The 20,709-nt window shown below is 40.4% G+C and overlaps 1 protein-coding gene across 1 annotated transcript in view; it reads left to right on the top strand.

The window, feature by feature from the left end:
- TG (thyroglobulin) overlaps window positions 1-20,709 on the top strand; it is a 141,213-nt gene that overhangs the window by 107,697 nt on the left and 12,807 nt on the right. The window contains exons 42-45 of the mRNA XM_053996854.1: window positions 4,680-4,844; window positions 5,564-5,731; window positions 12,517-12,698; window positions 16,476-16,583. Coding sequence (XP_053852829.1) covers window positions 4,680-4,844; window positions 5,564-5,731; window positions 12,517-12,698; window positions 16,476-16,583 — 623 coding nt within the window. The remainder of the gene's footprint in view (window positions 1-4,679; window positions 4,845-5,563; window positions 5,732-12,516; window positions 12,699-16,475; window positions 16,584-20,709) is intronic.

Genomic DNA, 20,709 nt, shown 5'->3' on the forward strand with positions numbered 1-20,709 from the left:
AGAGAGAACCCTTGCCTTCCCCCCATTTTTATATGGAAATTACAGTCTAGTAGACAATTATGGAGGGAATGATGTTTCTTTCTCAGTCCCCCCTTCCATTGCTGGACTGACCTGACCATTCCCTGTTACACTCCCTGTGCTGGTGTTTGCCAGGTGTCTGCCAAATGTCTTTTTAGCTGTGACAGAGACTCCTTGAGCTGTTCCCAAAGCTTTCTACTTCTCCAGGCTCTTGAAGCCAGACTTCATGAAAGCCTGGAAAAATGAGATTAATATCATCACAGAGAGCCCTGCAGCCTTGGTGTCTTGTAAGTACTGGTCACTATGTAGAATTGGTTATCTAAGGAAAACCAGTGAAGGACACTGAAAAACAACCCTGCAAGAAAGAAGCAAATAGAGTCCAAATTGAAAACAACTTCTGAAAATATTTTAAATCCAATCTGTTAAAGAATAATCTCCTGAACTCATTGTGAAAGTAGTCAGTGGTTGTTTAGTTGCAGTTTGCTTATTTTTGCAGGGAGAAAAACCAGGATTTAAACATATCTTTAGTCTGGCATTAACTGAAACTGAAGGCACCCTCAAACAGAAACAAGGTTCTGTTGCCTGTCCATGGAGTAATTATCCTTAAGCACAAACTGCCAAGGAGAAGGCTGCAATGTCCATTTCTGTGTCTCTGAGCCCAGCTTAAATGCTTCATGCAAGATCAAATACAAACCATGTTTTAAGGGATAGGAAGCACTTGAGCTCAGCAGCCAGGAAATGGAAGAGCCCTGGCTATCCTGGAGGTCAAACCAGATGGTCTGACAGATACTTCTGGCTGGGAACTGTGTGCATCTGAGCCTGGAGAGTGCCTATTTTTAACAAATAAAATATTGCTGTACAGCTGGCTCTTTTGGGAAAGTAGAATTCTCAGGACATTTCCTTGCTCTGACTGTTTGCATTAGATGTCTTTTGATCTCATTTTTTGATGGTGTTACTGTAATTGCTGTTTGCATTGCCTATAGCATGGTTCAGGGCACACAGAAAGCCTGCTCTAGCTGCAGCCATCAGAGAAACCCCATGCACTTGCAGGGAGTGGTTGTGTTGAGGAGACAAGAAAGAATTTAATTTTCAAGTCAGTTTGGAAAAAAAACAAGAGATTGTAATGTGAGGAGAGGAAGCTGCATTTGGGTTTGCAAAGTGTGGGTGATAAAATCTAGTTCCAGGGAAGTTTCTAATCATTAGATGTGTTCTGAATAATTTTTGAAAGATTTTGCAGAAGTGAGCTTCCAAAGTAAATGAGGAATCAAAAGACATCCAGCACTGCAGCTTATACGGCAATTGGCTTTTCCAGATATGTTGTGAGACAGAGGTACAGAGTACAGTGATAGCACTGTGGTGGGTTCACTCTGCCTGGACACCAGCTGCACACTAAACCTGCTCTGCCCTCCTCAGCTGGCTGGGGAAAGAAAATAAAATGAAAATCTCATGGGTCAAGATAAGTACAGGGAGAGATCACCCACTGGTTACCAGCAAAGACAGGGAAATTAAACTAATTTATTTTAATTAATTTAATTTATTACCAATTAAACAGAGCAGGATAATGAGAAGTAAAGCATGATTATGACCATCTGGGATTTTCCACTCTCACTCTTCCTCACAACACTGCAATTATTTCATTTAGACTCCCTCACTACCAAAACATGGCCACACAAACCAAACAGAGGTCCGTATATTCTTTTTTATCATCCCATCAGAATAGCAGCAAGAGCTTGTGCAGGAAGAAGTGAGATAGCCAGGATAGCACCAATGAAAGTCTGATGAGCTCTGATGTCCCAAAAGAAAAGTTTGCAAGAGGCAGGAGCCCCAGCTCAGCTGGTCACACTGATAACAACGTGAGAATTCACCTTCATTGTAATACTGATTCATCAACTTCTCACCATTGTGAGCTGCAACATTTCCTGGTATCTGAATTTCTACTGTGTATCTGAACCTCTAATGTTGAAAATAGAAATTAAGAAATGCTGGCAATGCTCCTGGTCCCTGAACTAAATAGTACCGAAGGCTTTGCCTCCCATTTTCAATGCCATCACTTGTTGCAGTAAGTGCTATTGCTCAACACTGTAAAGTTCCTCCTATTCCTATGAATTTTGGACAGCAGTGTAACAGTGCTGTTGTGGATTGTGTAACACAGCTGTAACTGCTTTTTCTTAGCACTTTTGAACACTTTCAGGTTGATGTCAAAAATGTCAATGGAACTTCCTCTGTCTTCCTCTTCCTCCTTGTTGTGGGTCCATCTGTAAGGACAGCTAAAACAAGAAGTGTGTGTGGCTTCAGTTCCCTGTAAATCACTTCTAAACGATCCCCCAGTGATGACAAAGTGACTAATGACTACAATTGTATTGTATTTGCCATTTTTTAGAGGTTCACTTTCGAAAAACAACTCTGCTGGAACAGCAAAGATTTCACTTGTTAGTTTTAAAAGGGAATTTTTTAGCTCTTGTGTTCATGGGTACAAGAGAATTCTTGGAGAATTAAAAACCAGAGGACTAACAAAAAGAACACAGTGTTTGTTATTCTTGAGCTGATCTCATGATTTTTGGTTTTCTGATTCATGATTCTGTCATGTTGATGGTAATATGGGTGTCATGTAATGGAAACAAACAGGCCCTCCAATATTTCTGCTTCTGCCTAAGAAGTGCTATTTTTTAAAGTACACAAGTCCCCCATTATTGGTTTCTGGGACTAATCACACAAATAAATTATAGTTTTTTTAGGAAAAGAGGGAGCTGCTAAGTGTAGCTCTGTTATTCTCTCTGTCCTGAGCCCACCTGTAATGTGAATTCAGTGTTTAGGGAAGATTTCTGTTTAATGTGAAAACTGCAGGCTCCAAAAAAAAAAAAAAAAAAGAAAGAAAATTAGTTCTAGGTAATACCAGCTTCTATCCTCACTTATTTGTTCCTGAAGGTTTTTTTGTTTGTTTGTTTTGGGTTTTTTTTGTTCGTTTTGTTGGTTGGTGTTTTTTTTTTTTTTTTTTTTTTGACAATAATGAAGAAACAGTGACCCTGAATTTTGATGTACATTTGTAAAGCAAAGAACTGGTAGTTTTGCTTGCATAGTATCACTGGAAATTCTGCATGCAGTGAACTAAAAAGACTGTCTCTACACCCAAACCCAAGTTACCTCTTTCTCACTATTTTTGGAAATAAATTCCTCCAGTTGTGAGTAATGGTATCCCATTAGTATCACTGGCTCTGCTTGTTTGAAATATAAAAAATGCTGTGGATGCTCGCCAAGGCTTCACAGAATTCTTTGGGCTCAGAGGTTTGAGACAATTTCAGTTTAAATATTTGCTGTTTGTTTTTTTGTTTCTTTTGAACTTGCTTTACAAGACTTGTAGTTATGCTTTGAGCAAATTCAGTAAGAAGTACGTTAATCAGTTCAATAGATCGGGATCTTTCATATCATGCATCCAGGCTATGGGGTTTTTTAGAGGACAGAGCTAATCTTAGCAGTTATTATCAGTAAACTGATGCAAATGTTTGGAAATTAGTCATTCGAACCATGTCAGAGCTATTCCAACCTTTCTGTTCTAGGTCAGATCTTATCAGTTTTTAACTAATTTATCTGCATTTGCAGCAACTAGTTTTCATGTTTACTCAAAAACGTTGTGCCATCCTTTCTTGTTAAGAACATTTGCTATGTTGGCACAGCTGAAACAAGAATAGGAAGAGTCTGAGGTAGAGACTGAACTGTAGCCTGTGCTCTGGTTTTGATCTTCATGCTCTGGTTAATCTTCTGCAGTTTCCTTTAGTCTTTTGTTCCTATTTCCTCAGTTCATTGCACTTCCAGACCCTCCCTGCTCCTTGTGCTAGTTATCTCTGGTTTCTGGCTGAAGTTGATTTGCACTCAATATGAATACTTAGTGCTCATTTGTCCTTGTACCAGCATTGTCCCAAGGTAGAAATAGCTCTTCTTTATGGAATTCATGCCTGCTCTCAGTCCTTATTTATCAGAGCTATGATAAAACTCCATCTAGTATCCTCTTGTAAGATGGGCTCTCCATTCCCTCATGTGCCTCACAGCTCCTTCTTTATATCTACTCCTGTCTCAATGTTTCTCCTTTCTCCTTGTTTGAAATATAAAAATTGCTGTGGGTGCTCGCCAGGGCTTCACAGAGTTCTTTGGGCTCAAAGGTTTGAGACAATTTCAATTTAAAAATTTACTGTTTGATTTTTGTTTCTTTTGAACTTGCTTTACAAGACTTGTAGTTATACTTTGAGCAAATTCAGTAAGAAGTACGTTAATCAGTTCAATAGATCGGGGTCATTCATATCATGCATCCAGATTATGGGGTTTTTAGAGGACAGAGCTAATCTTAGCAGTTATTATCAGTAAACTGATGCAAATGTTTGGAAATTAGTCCTTCCACCAAAGTTTTCAGAAAGATTTCTGATTTGGTTAGACACATAATATAGACACTTAGATCTTTTCCAAAATAACTGTGGCAGAGCTGGAAACAGCCTAACTGACCCTTCACCCCTTTGCTTTGATCTTTAGAACTCACTTATTTTAATTTAAAAGCCAGGGTTTTACATTCTGCAGGAGGAAAGATTTTTCTTCTCATCTTTTGTACCTGCACCAGGGAACCAGGTGTTCTGACAACATATGTTGACTGATATTGTGGTTTTTTTTTTTTTTAGGGAGGCTCAGCTTTTTCTCCAGCATCTATAATTACTACCAGGAGGGCACAAACCCAAGCAGCAGCCCTGGCTGAAGATGTGGGATGCCCTTCATCCACCAGTGAGGAAATTGTAGCCTGCCTTCGCCAGTTGCCTGCTCGTGTCCTCAATGATGCTCAAACTAAGGTACAACATAGCAAAGCATATGCCATTGGCAAGAAATCAAAAAGTTTCCATTCACACAAAGCTGTGAGAAAGCTTAAAAAATAATCTAGTCTGAATCCTTGTGAAAGAGGAACTAGACTATTTTTGGTGGAAGGAAGTTGTTGTCCATGACATCCAGCTCTGAGCTATGAATACTCACAATTTGATTCTCCTTTAGACTAAATTCCTTTTACACTGCTTTAATCATGTCTCCTGAAATAAAGCTAAATATTGTTTTTTCCCTTCTTTCAGTTCCCTCTTGCCTGCCCCTGGGTGTTTCTGTAGAGGAGAGTCAAATGTCTGTAGCTGATGTCAGTGTTCAGTATTTGAAGTGGGAGGCTTGTGAAAGGTGCAGTATGAATAATTCTAGAGATGGATTCTTTACCCACAAATTAACACACCCACCTGCAATAAGTTTTCCAATAAGGACTAGCATGGAGTCAATCCCTAGTTTAAAACAACTGTTTTATTACTATAAGACCAACATTTCTCTTGACCTCTTCAGTTTCTTTCTCCTACTGAGACAGTCAGCAAAATCATTGTTTCCTGACAATGAGGAGTTTGCACTTACATTACCTGGTCACTTGTTCACTTGAAGGGATTCAGATCAGGTGAATTAAGCATATTTAAAGGATAAGCTGAATCAACTGCACAATTCTTGCTCTTTTATATATATATATTTTTTTTTTTGGCCAACATAGCTGCTAGCTATAAGTGGCCCATTCCAGTACTGGGGTCCAGTGATGGATGGAATTTACCTCCGGGAACCTTTGGCTAAAGCCCTGCAGCGCCCTCAGCTTCGGAAAGTAGATCTGCTCATTGGAAGTGCTCAACAAGATGGTCTCATCAGCAGAGCCAAGGCAATTAAGGTAGGAAGACACTCACTGTTAATGAACTGATGGTATCTCTGTGATTACAGTGATGACAGTAATCACATGCAGCCTGGAGAGATGCTTTTTGATTTCTATAAGTTGTGAATTATGCTCCACAGAAATATGCAAATGCATTGTCCTTCTCCAGCCAGTCTTGGTCAGGATGACTAATGGCAAATAATATGTGTTGATTAATATTTCTGTGGAAGATACAAAATGGTAAGAGACCAGAAGTTATTTAGCATTTATGTTCTACTGTCTTTAAAATCCTATTTATATTTCAATCTCAGTAGTATCTCACAAAGATGAAAGCAACTAAACTATAAATGTATTCACTGTGTAGCAGGATTAAATCAACATTTTGAGGTTTTTTTAGCAATCTTTTCCTCTGTTGTCTCCTAGAAGTACATTTTCTTGTAAAGATGATTCTGAGTATGGACTAGCTGTTATAAGGAGCAGCACTGGCCTGATGTGTGGTCTAAGGTTTCTGAACAGAAGCTGGTGAAAACAAAAAGAATTTCATCCATTTTGTACTGTCTGTTGCTATCTTGCAACAGGATTGTTGCAAGATTTCACCTCTTAGAAGGTGCTGAAATGTCAGTCCCAGCTTCTTTTTGCTGGTAGCCAACAGCACATAGACCATTTTACTTCAGAATTAATGGCCCACCTGAATTAAAGTTCATGTTACTTTTTTACTCTCTTTCAGAACTTTCCTGCTCTTTTTAAATTTCTTTTTCTCTTTTGCAATCAATTTCAAGAGAAAGTTATAGGAGAAAGGTACAGAAGATATAGTGTGATGCTGGAGGCCTGCAGATAATGATCCAGACCCTCTAAGAGTGGAATAAACCACAGTGACCTCATTACAAGTCCTGTGATGAAGACTAGGAAGTGAAATTCTTTCCTTTACCACTATTTCTGCATATGACAGTTGTCTGCAAAATTGAGATGAAATTCCATGTTGTATTAAAAATTTTGCAACAAGTCATGGTGTTGATTAAAGGCACAAGTGCTAAATCCCAGCACTGTCAGACTGAAATGAAAAGAAAAAAACACTTGCAAGCGAGAGTTCAGTAGGAAAATATTGCCTGTCCAAAAATAAAATCAGAAATATCTTTTTTATTTAAAGGCTTGCAGAAAATAAGATTGGAAGGGAACTCAGTAAATTGGTGCAACTCAACCATATGAAGGGGCCATATCCACAGATGATTTTTTTAATGCACATTTCCCTCTATTTCTATTTTCCTGTGGCTTCAGGCTTTTAGGACTTGAGGGAATATGGATACTTTGAGCAGTCTTTATTCCTGTCTGGGCTGTTTTCTTAAAGACTTGCTGCAAGGTTGAAGTTTCCTGATTTCTCCCTTGTTGACACAGTTAGGGTATTAATTGTTGGGAAACTGTAATGCTCCTTCCATCACTGAGCTACTTGTGAAGATGCAATCTCCAGGTCCTCAGCAGCATTTCTGTGCTAGCCATGACCATGTATGGTTGCAGTCAATCTGATTATGAAGTCCTGAATAAGCCACAGACATATTTAGCTACAGTGACAAAATCTAGTGCAGATGGTTGTTGTTACTTGGAAGTCTGTACCCCATTTCCTCTGTCATAAATGTCATAAGAGATCTTTAACCTGTGCTAAATGTCCTCTCCCCACAATAGACTTCAGAGAAGGATTTGAGACAATCCCCTCTGTATCCTAATCATCTGCATAATTAATTTTAAGGGTTCCTTTGAGGTAAATCTCACTTGCACCTCTCTAGGAATAGCCAAAGCCGGTTTTACTGGTACACTAAGGAGTGTGGGAAGGCTTAGCTGGTGGACAGAGCACTGAACTGAACTTGGGAAACCAAGGCATAATTGCTGGTTTGCCTTTGACTACACCCAAAGTATTTCATCTGTTCTAAAAAGAGGGAACTAAACCTCCCTGGGATGAAAGTCCACCTATGGCTGTGTTCTGCAGAGAGATCTGTGCATGTATTTCAGTAGACAAACACAGCTAAAAGGTGCTCTGGCAAGCGTATGGAATTGGTTAAGTCCTAATATCTGTCTTTAGGATGGCTGATGCCAGTGTAGACAGTGTGAAGAGTGAGGGGTAAAAACATTTAACCCCTACTGACTTTCTCCACCAGTTCCTGAGAATAACTGTGCTGGGCAATTCTGTCAAGGACTTGCTCTATTAATCCTGATTTCTCTTAGTACTGATCCTGTAAATGGTAAGGAGATACTTTTTAGCTATTTGGATATAAGCAAACTTGAGACATGATGCAAATCTTATCACCTTAGAGTGAAGTTGCATGCAAGTATTATAAACTCTTTTCACTCTTCACATAGAAGTGAGAGTGAAACTCTAGGCTGCAACCAGACCAGAAGGTGGAATTTTATTTTGAACATAATGCTTTGGTTTTGGCTATCATGTTTAAGTCAGATGTTTAAATTATACCGTAGCTAAAACAACGCTTGAGAAATTGTTTCAGGTTGTGCTATTTTAGTGGTTTGAGGGATGAAAATTCTTACCATCTTACAAATGCTAGTTCTGTTTATCATTCATCTCTGCCTGTTGAGCTTTCTTTCATCTGAGTCAACACGTCTTGAGGTCCTCAAAATATTACAAATTACTGCTGAGAAAACTCTGAAAATTGCAGATCTCTGGGGGCATTTTGAAGACCACAGAAACCCGTACATAGGCACAGTGAATCATAGAATTGTAGAACAGAAGCACTGAGTTGGAAGATCATTGAGTCCAACTTGTGTCCCTGCATAGGACACCCCAAGAATCCCACCCTGTGCCTGAGAGCATTGTGCAAAAACTTCTTGAAATCAGACAGGCTTGGGGCTGTGACCATTGCCCTGGGGAGCCTGTTCCAATGCCCAACCACCCTCTGGGTGAAGAACCTTTTCCTGACATTTAACCTAATCCTCCCCTGACACAACTTCACGTCATTCGCTTGAGTCCTGTCACTGTTCACAAGAGTGAAAAGATCAGTGCCTGCCTGTCCACTTCCCCTCATAAGGAAATTCTAACTGCAATGAGGTCTCCCATTCAGTCTCCTTTTCTCCAGGCTGAAGACACCAAGTGACCTCAGCTGCTTCTCATATGCCTTCCCCTCCAGACCCTTCACCATCCTCGTGACCCTTCTCTGAATGCTCTCTAGAAGCCTAATGTCTTTTTTATATTGTGGTGCCCAAAACCACACAGAGTTCTTGAGGTGAGTCTGCCCCAGCGCAGAGCAGGACAATCCCCTCCCTTGCCCTGGCAGTTTAGTGTCAGTGGCAAACTTCCTTCAAGTTCTGTGCCCAGGTCATTAATGAAGATGCTGAAAAGAGCTGGGCCGAGGATGGGGCCCTGTGGAACCCCACTAGGGACCAGTCACCAGCCTGCTGTCACCCCATTCCATACCCCCTCCATGGTGCCTGACCATGACTCAGTTGCTCACCAATCATGTATCACAGCTATTCAGGTGAAAGCTGGATGTTTTGTCCAGGTTTAAGTGAGAGACAGTATCAAAAGCTTTGCTGTAATCCAAAGAGATTACATCTACTGGCTTTCCCAGATCAGCTAGGTGGGTTGCCTTGTCATAAAAGGAAATCAGGTTTAATATGCAGGACTTTCTCCTCATGAAGCTGTGCTGAGACCAATGACTGTGCTGTCTTTCAGGTGTTTTTCAATACCTCCCAGAATAATCTTCTCCATAACTTTACCAGGCACTGAAGTGAGATTGACAGGCCTCTAGTTTCCCAGGTCCTCCTTGTCCTTCTTGAAAAATTGGGACAATCTTCACCTACTCCCAGTTAGCTGGAACCTCTCCTGATTCCCAAGACTGCTCAAAAATCATTGAGAGAGGTTTTGGAATGACATGAGCCAGTTCATTGTGCATTCTCAGCTGAATCCCGTCAGGCCCTGTAGGGTTGTAGGGATCCAGCTGGGGCAGATCACACACAATTTCAGAGTCAACTGGGAGTTGATCATTCTCACAGTCATGGTCTTCTAGCTCAGGGCACTGAGGTCCTCATGGTCCATCATCAGTGTAGAAGACAGAGGCAAAGAATGTATTGAACATCTCTGCCTTGTCCATGTCCCTGTGGGGAAAGTGACCATTTTTATTCTGGAAAGGGTCCATGTTATTTCTACACTGCATATTTGAAAAAAAAACTTTTTATTGCCCTTCATATTTCTGGCAGCTTCACCTCCACTTGAGCTTTGGCCAAATGAATTCTCTCCCTACAGTGGCAAGCAGCATTTCTATATTCTTCCCATATCACCTGACCTTGCTTTAGCTGGGCCTACACCTTCCTTTTTTGCCTTATTTCCAAGAGAAGATCCCTGTCCAGCCAAGCCAAACTTCTCCCTCTTCTCCTTGACTTCTGACATTAAATACCCAAGGCTGACCACCCTGAGTCAGATCAAAGGGCAGTTCAGCACAAAATGCTGTTTTCAGCAGTGGTTAAAAGAGGCTGCTGTAAGATTAGGATAAGCAAATCTGATACTTCTGGTAAAAGCTCTTCAAACCTCTAGCACTTTATAGCTCAGGGACTTCCTATCCTGAACTGATCTTTCTGTGTTTAATAACTACCAAATTATTTTGGTTTTGTTTTTTGGGTTTTTTTTTTTTGTTTGTTTTGTTTTTGGTTTTTTTTTTTGTTTGTTTTTGTTTGTTTGTTTGTTTTTAATTAAAAAATCATTCATTAAACTTAATTTTCACCAATTTTTGGCATTTACAAAACAATTGGCAGGGAGTTTGTCATCTTAACCATATGTTGTTGTATGATGATCCATCTCCTTCTCTGTGATTTTCAACCATAACCTTTAATTGATACTTGACCATTGATGAAAGAGTGATGGATAAGTTCCTAGGTTACATAATCAATACCCTAAGGTTTTTTCATTTTGTGTCTCCCTGGTTTGTCTTGTCCATGACAAGAGTAGAACAAGTTAACAAATCCCTTTTAAAAAGCCAACGAAATCAAAGCACTGCATGAAAGTTGCTTGTATGGGTTGATTTATACACAAGAGATGGGGCTTTGCTCTGCTACAAAAAAGTATCTTTTCTTACCCACAACTGCTAACCCCAGTCTTCAAATGAGAAATTCTTAACTAAACAAAGCAATACTTCTGCTGCTTAGTAGGAACCTGGACTGATATGTGCCAAAGCTGCGATGGAAAAATTGCTTTTGAATTCAGTGACCTTGCAGTCAGGTCTTCAGTGAGCATTTCTATTTCCTGCAGAAGAATATGCATGTCCTTGCTGGTTTTAAGCTGAATGATTTTGCAGGCAAGAGTGCTGTGCAGTTTCATATGTGGCATTTGTGCACATGAAGTGTCAGGAGTGAACTCCCCATCTTTTTTGGAGTACAGCTGTATTACTAAAGCTGGCACCAAATGACTCTTTCACATTGCATGGGCTAAAACCCAGCAAAAGAAGAATCTGTTAAAAATACAAGGCAAATTGCCAAGATCTTCTTGGACCTTGGGATACTTGGTAGAGTTTTCAAATCCCTTAAAGTCACTTATTCAAAATGCACAGAGCGTTAGAATACTAAGGACAAACCTCAGCCTCAGCACATGGGAACTTATTTTCCACCTTTCATTTCTGTGAATCTACTGAAAAGGTATAATTCCATCTGTACTTTCTGTATAGGGTTGTGGAAAGACCTTCTAGCAGCATGATGAAAACCAGCTGTGGGCCATCAAAATGATACATAAAGCATCTACAGTAACTAAACTGGGCAGACACTGGCCTAGTTTGCATCAGACTGACTGCCCAAGATAATAGAGGTGGTTTGTAAGATCTTTTTCTCTGGAGTTCTTATCCAAGTTTCAACCGATATGCACCTGTATAGTGCCCTCTTTAGAAAGGACTTGATGCCAGAAAAGTTCAGGGTAGGCTTTCATTTTTTCACAAACTTGTTTTGTTTCTGAAATTGAAATAATTTTTTCAAAAAGTGAAAACTTTCAATTGATAACATAAAAAACTTCCACAAAGAAAATGTGTTGAAAAATTCCAGCAGTGTTTAGCTTTGGTAAAAATATGTTTGGATACACAGTTTGGCATAGAAGGTGGTCACTGTGTCATGGGCGCTTTGCTCTGGGGAACATGTTAGGAAAGGTCACAGATCTCAGGAAAAAGGGCATTTCTCTGTTGGTTTCTCTGAAAGGCCCTAAGGGTTATAAAGTTTGAAGATCATGGCTGTTCCTTGCATTGTGAGATTTGAAGGAATGGAATTTCTCTTCCAGGTCTAAAGCAGATATTATTCCAGGAGGGACCTAAATATGGAACTTGGAGCAACCATGTTCCTTTGTCGGTGTTCCCATAAGAGGCAGATTGACATAGCCATGAAATGGCCTACACAGCATGTTTGCTTTCTGGAATTTTCAAAGGAAAAGAACAGTAACTCCCTCTCTCCCCTCTAGTTTTCCTTCCTCAGATCATCAGAAAGGCAGCCCTGGACACATATGCAGTGGAGGACTGTTCCTTGGAACCCCTTTAATGAGAGCCAGCAAGATTTCTGTACTATTGGAGATCATCGGCACAGCTTGGTGCCTATGATTTGGACCTACTAGATCAGGGTTTCTGTACTATAGTGTGTCCAGGGGAAGCCAATATTTCTCACTGGTGACAGTTTTGGGAAAGCAAAAGTAGGACTGTACTCTACTCAATCCCCTAGGAATCAGAGATCACAGCAGAGAGGACTTGTTCCAGCAGAGGGAGATCTGAGCCTACATTGTTCCTAAAAAATTTATCTTTTGGTTTTGTTTCTGAATTCCATGTATGCACTTTTTTTCTCAGAAATTTGAAGAAAGTCAAGGAAGAGCCAACAGCAAAACTGCCTTTTATCAGGCTCTGCAAAATTCTCTAGGAGGAGAAGAGTCCAACTCATTCATTGAAGATGCAGCTACATGGTATTACTCCCTGGAACACTCAACTGATGATTATTCATCCTTTTCCAGGGCGTTGGAAAACGCCACCCGGTAAGAAAGTCATCCTATGTGATTGGAGTTGAGCAAGGCTTGTTTTGCTTGTCTAAAGTGTCTACTTATATTCTGAAAAATTGGAGAAATTCTTATGCAAATGAACAGAAAATGGGGAATATGATTTCATTTTCCGTGAGGTTTCCAGTGTCGTTGGTAAACAGAAATTGAACTGATTTTTATGCCTTGTGAAAAGTTTGACATGTCATTCTAGAACTGGATATTGAGTTCAGACTACTAATACTTCTTTTTGCATTTTCATGTCATAGAGGTCTGGGTTGATGTGTATCAACAGTTCCTTGAGTTGTTTCATCCCTTTGACAGTAGAATTAATAGTCTGCCTTTTATTCCCAGTCCCCTAATTATACAGTCAGATACTTTTTCTTGATGGCCAAATTTGAAAACTTTGATTTCAGCAATTACAATATTTTTTTTTAATTATGAAACCTGCAAAATACATTTATTCACAATGTCAGGCATGACTTGAAGCCATTTCCTCTTGCTTGTTACTTCAGAGAAGAAACTAATTCTCACCTCACTACAACCTCCTTTCAGGCAGTTGTAAAGAGCAGTGAAGTTCCCCTTGAGCCTTTTTTTCTCTAGGCTAAACACCACCAGCTCCTTCAGCTGCTCCTCATCAGACTTGTGCTTCAACCTCTTCCCCACTCCACTGCCCTGCTCTGGAGGCTCCAGCACCTCATGCATGTCAGCAGAGGAATGAGGAACTTGCCTGCAGTAAATGCACTCCCATCCTTTGCATTGAAACATTCCATGGACCTTTGGGAGGTGGAAGCTGAAAACTTCCTGTTTTCTGCCTCTGAGCAAATTCAGGGACTGGATTTGTAACTGAAACAGATTTTTCAGCAATGAATCAAAAAAAATATTTCCCTATTCCTGTCTCTGCTTTATGAGCAGATTCATTGTGAATACTCTTTACTTTTCTAATGTGATGTAGCTTATAAACTGGGGACTTGAATCCTAATGGGCCTGTCCAAGATGTTCCACCTGTATTCTGAACTGAGCCATCATAGCTATAGGCTCCTGGTATCTGCACTCTCAGTGTTCTCTGTCCCACTGTGAGCCTCTCCACAATACCTCAGAGACAGGATTTTCCTTTAATTCCTCTACCAGAGCTGAAGAACATTGCTCTGGGAGAGCCTTAGGGAGCCGGAGAGGAACAGGAGCCAAGATTCTCTGGGAAACATCTGATTCAAAAAGAAGACAGCAGTTTCTGGGTGGTCCAGGTGTGCCGGTGCACTGAGGTCATGGAGGAAACAAGTCAGAGCGTTGTGGGCCGAGCGTTGTGCCATTTATCAACTCACACATCTTGCCACATTTGTCCTCCTTTGTATCCTGTCCCAGGGATGGGCCTTCCATCACCACGACACTGCGGCCATTGCCTGCAGTACATGTAGAAGCACTGTGTTTCATGGACATCAAAGCCAGAATTTGTCTTCAGTCTCCTTCCATCACCATTAGCCCTGGGGGGAAATCCTTTAGATCAGTGAGGTTTAAGCCATAATAAACCATTGTAGGATTTACATTTCAACCATTCTTCCCATCCAGAGAACCCTCTATAAGGAGCTGTTATAACACAGGGCTGTCACATTTGATCACTGGCATTCAGCCCAGGGCTCAGTGTGGTGCAAACATTGACTTCTGCAAACTTGCGAGGGCTGGCACACCACACATTTCCAGCAGGAATGGGATATACCACACATTTCCAGCAGGAATGGGATCACCAGCAGCTCCTCAGGTTTGGCAGCCTCCTGGGTACAGGGATTACCTGCTCCTTTACGATATGAGGCAAATACCTTGGCTAAGGAAAGAAGTGAATGGCTTATTCTTGGCCAAGCAAAAGGATGAATAGTGAGACCAGGGCATCTGATGATAATACTTTGCTTCAAACACTTTGGAAATTACTCCAGCTACAGCAGAAAGTGAGGTGAAACAGAATGAGAGTCACCCATATCAGCATCACGTAAGTGGTGGAGAAAACAGGGGATTGGTTCTAGGTTTTTTGATGTTTGGTTGGTTGGTTTGGTTTTGGGTTATTTCTCCTTAGTTTTGTTTCGTTTTAACAAAAAACTTGCTACCAGCATAGATGTGTAAGCCAAGGAAAGTTTTACATAAGGAATTAACTGCTAAAGTTTTAACAGGATTACCAAGCGTGACAAAGCAACATAAGTGGTTGTTATAAACTACATACATTGTGCATATTTTGTGGTTTTAAAATAATTCTACTTTTAAATTTGTTTTAGCTGCAATTTTCTGGTATTTTTTTTCCCAAATGTAAAATTAGTTTAATTTTCTTTCTCATCCCCTTTTTTTTTTCTTTTTAAAACTTTGGTATTCTATGCTTGTAAGAGAAAGCCGTTTCATTTTTGCAGTTACTGTGTATTCAGGTTTTTTCTCTAGTTCCTCAGAATAGCTGACTTTTTTCCCGCCCACAGAACCAACTGAGAATCCATTTTAAATGGTGAAATGTAGCTCAAAGCATTTCTTGAGAGCTTTGCTCTCCCCAGACTCCTGGTTTTCAAAGACCATCGGCTCCTCTAAGGCTCCATGCTGGTAGGCATGTGAAGAGCAGTAATTTTTGTTTCATTTGGGTGTTGTCAACCATAACTGTCAAAGAGCCCTGAGGTCAGTCAGCCCAAAGCTTGTGGTCTCACAGATGAGCTTAAAATAAACTCTGCCGAACCAAGATAGCTACCCAAACAGTGCCTTTCATAACCATACCAGTTAAAAATAGCAAAATGTTTTCATGCTTCTCTGATGCTGTTCGTTCTTGCACCACTCTTTTTTTTTTTTTTTTTTTTTTTTTAACCTACCAAGTCTGAAGAAGAAGCTGCTGTTTCAGATCCACTAAACTGAGAATTGAAACCTCCCACTTCCTCAGCAGCTATGTTTGTGTGCACCCACCTAGGTAAAGGTATATAAACACCCAAAGCATGTACTGAGTCCTCAGGCACAGGAAGAGCAGGGAGTGGGGGTGCATGTTGCATATTGCCTTGAGGAATCACAGTGAGATATATTGCAGTAAGGTCTCCTCTCTTCTACCTGCCCCTCTTGAACCACTCATGTTTCTTCCACCTATTGCTCACCCCACCTTCCAACCCCCCTTCTTGGGGCAAAGGAAGGCAGGAAGGTCTGGATACATTTGCTTCACTTGTACCTTTTAGACCTGGTGTTAAATTGACCATTTGACTTCTTCATTGCACTCTTATTGGTTAATCTTCCTCTCCCAGACATATTGCACCAGGAATTCCATATTGATAAACCCTGCAGGTTATCTTCAGAAGTGGTCTCTTATCTCTTCCAGTTCTGGAAATACTACCCAAGAAATCACACAGATACAAATTCAGAAATTATATTATTGGTCCTTAAACTAGGAAATATGTAAGACCTCTTATTAGATGCCATCACAACCTAGTGGTACCAGAAAGAACTTTAAACTACTATATGCATGAGCCCTTATAAACTAGACTAAAGTGGTGTTGGGGTTTGTTTGACAGGATATTTCTTATGGATCAGATCTGCTTGGTTTACTATCATTGTTCAACGCTCCATAAAACATCACTTCTAGTGAATTCTAAGTAGTACTAGTCTTGTAGAGGGTGAATGTGGTTTCCTTCAGTTGATTTGAAGACAGATATGAGCTGGTTTGGGAAATTGAAGTAAACTATCGAGATAGAGAGAGATCTGTTGCTTGTGGGAGTTCTTCCCTTTTTTCCTTTACACAACTGTTTCTGTTCTCTGCTCCTCCTTTTTTATCAGTGACCAGTTTATCACATGTCCCATCATAAACATGGCGAGTTACTGGGCTGCTGCCTCTCAAGGAAATGTCTTCATGTACCACGTACCTGAGAGTTCCTCACAGAGCAGGTAAGGAGATGGATTTTATTGGATTTAGAGTTTGTAAAACCAGGGCTGACTGTCTGGGCATGCTGTGGAATAAATGAATAGATGTAGGTACGTCAAATAAACAGTTCACATGAGCAAAGGAGGGATTGGTCTCTAATAAATTCTTTAACTATACAGGAATGCTTTTTCTGATCTGAGGCACTTCCCATTAGATATCTAAATTGAGTTTCCCCTTTCCAACTTACCTATGCTGACCAGTTCCAAAGCTAGCCTTTCAGATTCCTACTCTACATCTGATAAACATGCCACAAAGAATCAGAATTTGGTCCAAGTCATCAGGAGTCTGCAGCTCTCAAGATAAATGGGGTATCGTTTTCTAATTACTCAACATTAGTTCCACACTGCCCTTTTTTGAGGTCAGTGCAGTTGTACTCCAGTTGTACTGACTGGCCTTCAGTGTGGATGAGCTCAGGGATTTATTCCTTCCTGTACTGGCACTATGACTGGTGTTCTGCTGACAGACTGTCTCATGGGAAGAAAAATACTTTTGCACACGAGCACTGGGGACTCAGGCTCTGTGTCATCCTTCATTTTAGAAGTTTACTTGAAAGATTGTCAAGAGGACAAGCTGTATTATATTTTAGGCAGAAAGGCCTAAGTGGCTGTGGGAGATGCAATGTCTTGTTGGGCACAGAACAATCTGGTAGGCAGAGGCCTTTAAGGTGACCTTCCCTGGCTTTATTTTAGACCCAGCCCTTTGGAGAAGTCAGGAAGAGCACTGAAGTTTGCAGGCACTGGTCAGCACTTTGGGCTGCCCTGTGATTCACCAGAGTGGCTCCTGCTCTCAAAGGCTTAGTGACCAGAAACTGCAGCGACAGTCGCCCCTTCTGTTCCCTGAATCCACACACCAGGGCAGGAAAGCACACAGGGATGCTTATTCTCATACTGTTTCCTTATGAGGAAGCCGTGCTTGTTCCCAGCCCCCTGGACTGCCCCTCACCTCTCTCCAGGAAGGCTTTTTGAGACCTTTTCCTTGTTCTCAGGCTTCCTCCAAAGGGGCTTAGGGGAGGGATGGTGGGTTCCTACTGGCACCATTTGATCCTGTGAAGTTCCCTGCAAACTGCCCGGGTTTTTTCCCTTCCTGATAGCATAGTGAAAAAGCATTTGAAAGAAGCCAGCCCAGATCTAGGTTATAGATGAAGGCCATTATGCTGTGGTAACACAGGCTTGCTTTCTTTTTAACTGAGAAGTTAATCCTCAGGGAGCCGTTCTTTCTCTGGCAGCTCCAGCGGGAATGTTCACAGTGTTCCATTTGGCTACTGATAGGTCCAGATAAGTGATTTTTACAAGGCTCCAAACAGGGCTGAGCTATGGTATGCCAAAAATCCAGCCACACAAAAAGAAAAGATGTGTTCTCAAGTGAGCCAGCAAGTTTTTTCTTGCTTTGGAGAATGATAGTGACCCAGCCATCTACGATTAGATCTTATTTGTAAGTAGATTAAATAGTACTTATGCAGCTTAGACTCACTGGCTTTGAGGCACTGATTTTGAATTGATAAGAATTTTCTCTTCTATCAAGCCCTATTTAAGATTTCTCTTGTGCTGATGTTATTTAGCTCTCCTCAAGCTCTTCTGTGCAGCAATAGTTTACATAGCATGTAGCTACAGATTTTAATCATATTTATGTTGACACTGGTGTTCTAGGCTAATTACTTTAAATTTAGTGCTAAAGTTATTGGTTTGCTTTTTCACAACCCTCTTTATAAGAACAAAGAAAGCCAGAATGCTCTCTGAAACTTGCAGGAACGTGAGGCAGAGGCTCAATTGCCTTAAGTTAAGCTACTTGCAAGGAAAAATGGCCCAGCTTGGTATGCTGCATGATATTCTTACTCCTTTAGTCTTTATTTATCCCTAAGTGCCATTAAAATAAATGCTGGAAAAAAAAGCTTGAAAAGCAAGCACTTTAACAGAAGTTGCAGAATTCAGCTTGTCTGTGTATGTAATGATCTAATTTGTCACTACAATGTGTCTATTTATGAAGTGATACCCTCGTTTTCCCAAGGGACCCCACAGTAGGTCCTCTGCTGAATACACTGAAAGTATTTTGTTTAAACATTGTCATTAATTAATTAATTAATTAATTCATTCATTCATTCATTCATTCATTTCTAAATGAATCTTCCTTTATTCTTCATCCCACTTTTGCCATGTCACCCTCTCAAGAGCATTCCCCCCTCCATGCAATGTAGGTGCATTGCAGCCCCACTCATGCCAGTGCTGTGATGCTGTTGAGGGAAGGGGCTTCAAATGGGAGAGTGGCTTTGACTCCTAAAAATGGGAAACCATCAAGAATCTAGAACCAACAAAACAGTTCTTGGGAATATTATCAGTGATTTATCTTACCAGACTAAAATCAGTGATATCCATGAAACAGCCTTCAAGTAGAATATATAAACTAATCTTGGGGAAAGATCTGGCAAACATGCCCCCAGCTTCCAAGAGACTTCTGTAACCACTGGAACAGAGTCCTGACAGTTCTCAAGTTCTTCTTTGAAAACTGTGACTCCTGGGGGTGTGGGGAGCAGAGGCATGTACTCTCCCAGATAACCTCCACCTTAGGCTGGAAGGCAGGACTTGTGGCTGTGAACTTGCTCAGCAGAAGTGAGAATTGAACCCTGCAAACATTCAATTAAAGGTCTGAATAGCAGAACCCTGTTACAGCCATTTCTTTGTGTTAATGAATGCAATAGCCAAAGCATGATTTGCACATGGTAGTCATGTACATGGTATTCTGTGAGGGCACACACTAAATCAGATTCCCTCATTTTTTGTACCTGGAGGAAAACTTCATTAGACATTCCTGATCACTCTTTTGATAGAATAATGATTTCTCAACAAGTAAAAATGGGATTTTTTTTTTAGTGATATGTCCATAGGGTAACATAAAAGATAAAATAATGAGGGTTTTTTACTTTGGGGTTTAAAATGTTCCTAAGAAATCAGTTTATACAGGAGATGAATCTTCTCTCTTTGTGTTTGCAATCTGTATCATAAAGATGATGATAATATAATTATGTATAATCTATAATAATTGCTAATGGCTACCTCAAAGGAGTATTGGAAAGAGTACATTAAAATAATGTTTAGATAATTACAACAGTGGAAGACTATTTACTCTTGGACAAAATATTCTGTCTGGCAAAATAGCCATTCATTAATTAGATAAGGCACCGTATAGCAACACAATCTTCAATTTCTACTTTGTCACCTCTCTCCTACTTTATGTGTCTCCCAAAATGTAACAGACAAGAGAGTTAAAATGCAGGGATGAAAAAAGTACTGGTATTTCCTCTTGTTTCACTTAATAACTAACAGCAAGATAAACAAGAGGGAGGGAAAAGTCAGCTAATAAAGACAGACTCAACCACAATGATGAAAAGTAGACAAAAAATTATTAAACAGGGAGGAATTTTTGCCAGTAAAAGTAAATTAGCCAAAATTTGTCTCTCAGCTGGATGTTTCTAAAGTGTATACACATACACACACACATTCAAGCTTGTGTAGATACAAACGTAGGGTTAAAAAGCCTGCTCTAAGCTGATGTCTATGACATATGTGGAAAATCACATAAAACCATGAACTGACAGTTTTTGTATAGATGAATGGATCTTGCAGAGAGAAAAATAATATCTCCTTCCACGTGGTAGCATTCTCCTGAGCTTGGCATGACACCATGTCTGCTTTAGTCTTCAGTTCCCATTTGAATGAGGAACCAACTCCCACATTAATAATCTGTGGTAAAAATATATACATGACCCAGCTGCCATTTTCTCACTCTCTCTTTGAGAACACTTAGGCCTTGGAGTAAACATTCATTCTAAACAATGTCAGAGGAATGTGACTGCTCAGCACTGCCTAGGATTAGTGAGGAGAACTGGAGGATAGATTTAGGTATGGTAAAGAAATGTGTGATAGGAGAAGTATGTTTTGATGAGGATAATATTATTAACTGTACAAAGATTTGCCTTGTTAACCCTTCAAGAGGTTTCTGGGTGAATTCTGTGTATTATATTGAAGAAGCACTTCTTGCCATGCCAGCACAGTTTCCAAGTCACATTGTGGTGCTAAATGTTCTGTCTTAAAGATG

This window comes from Vidua macroura, chromosome 1 (assembly GCF_024509145.1).
Source record: "Vidua macroura isolate BioBank_ID:100142 chromosome 1, ASM2450914v1, whole genome shotgun sequence".
Lineage (NCBI taxonomy): Eukaryota > Metazoa > Chordata > Aves > Passeriformes > Viduidae > Vidua > Vidua macroura.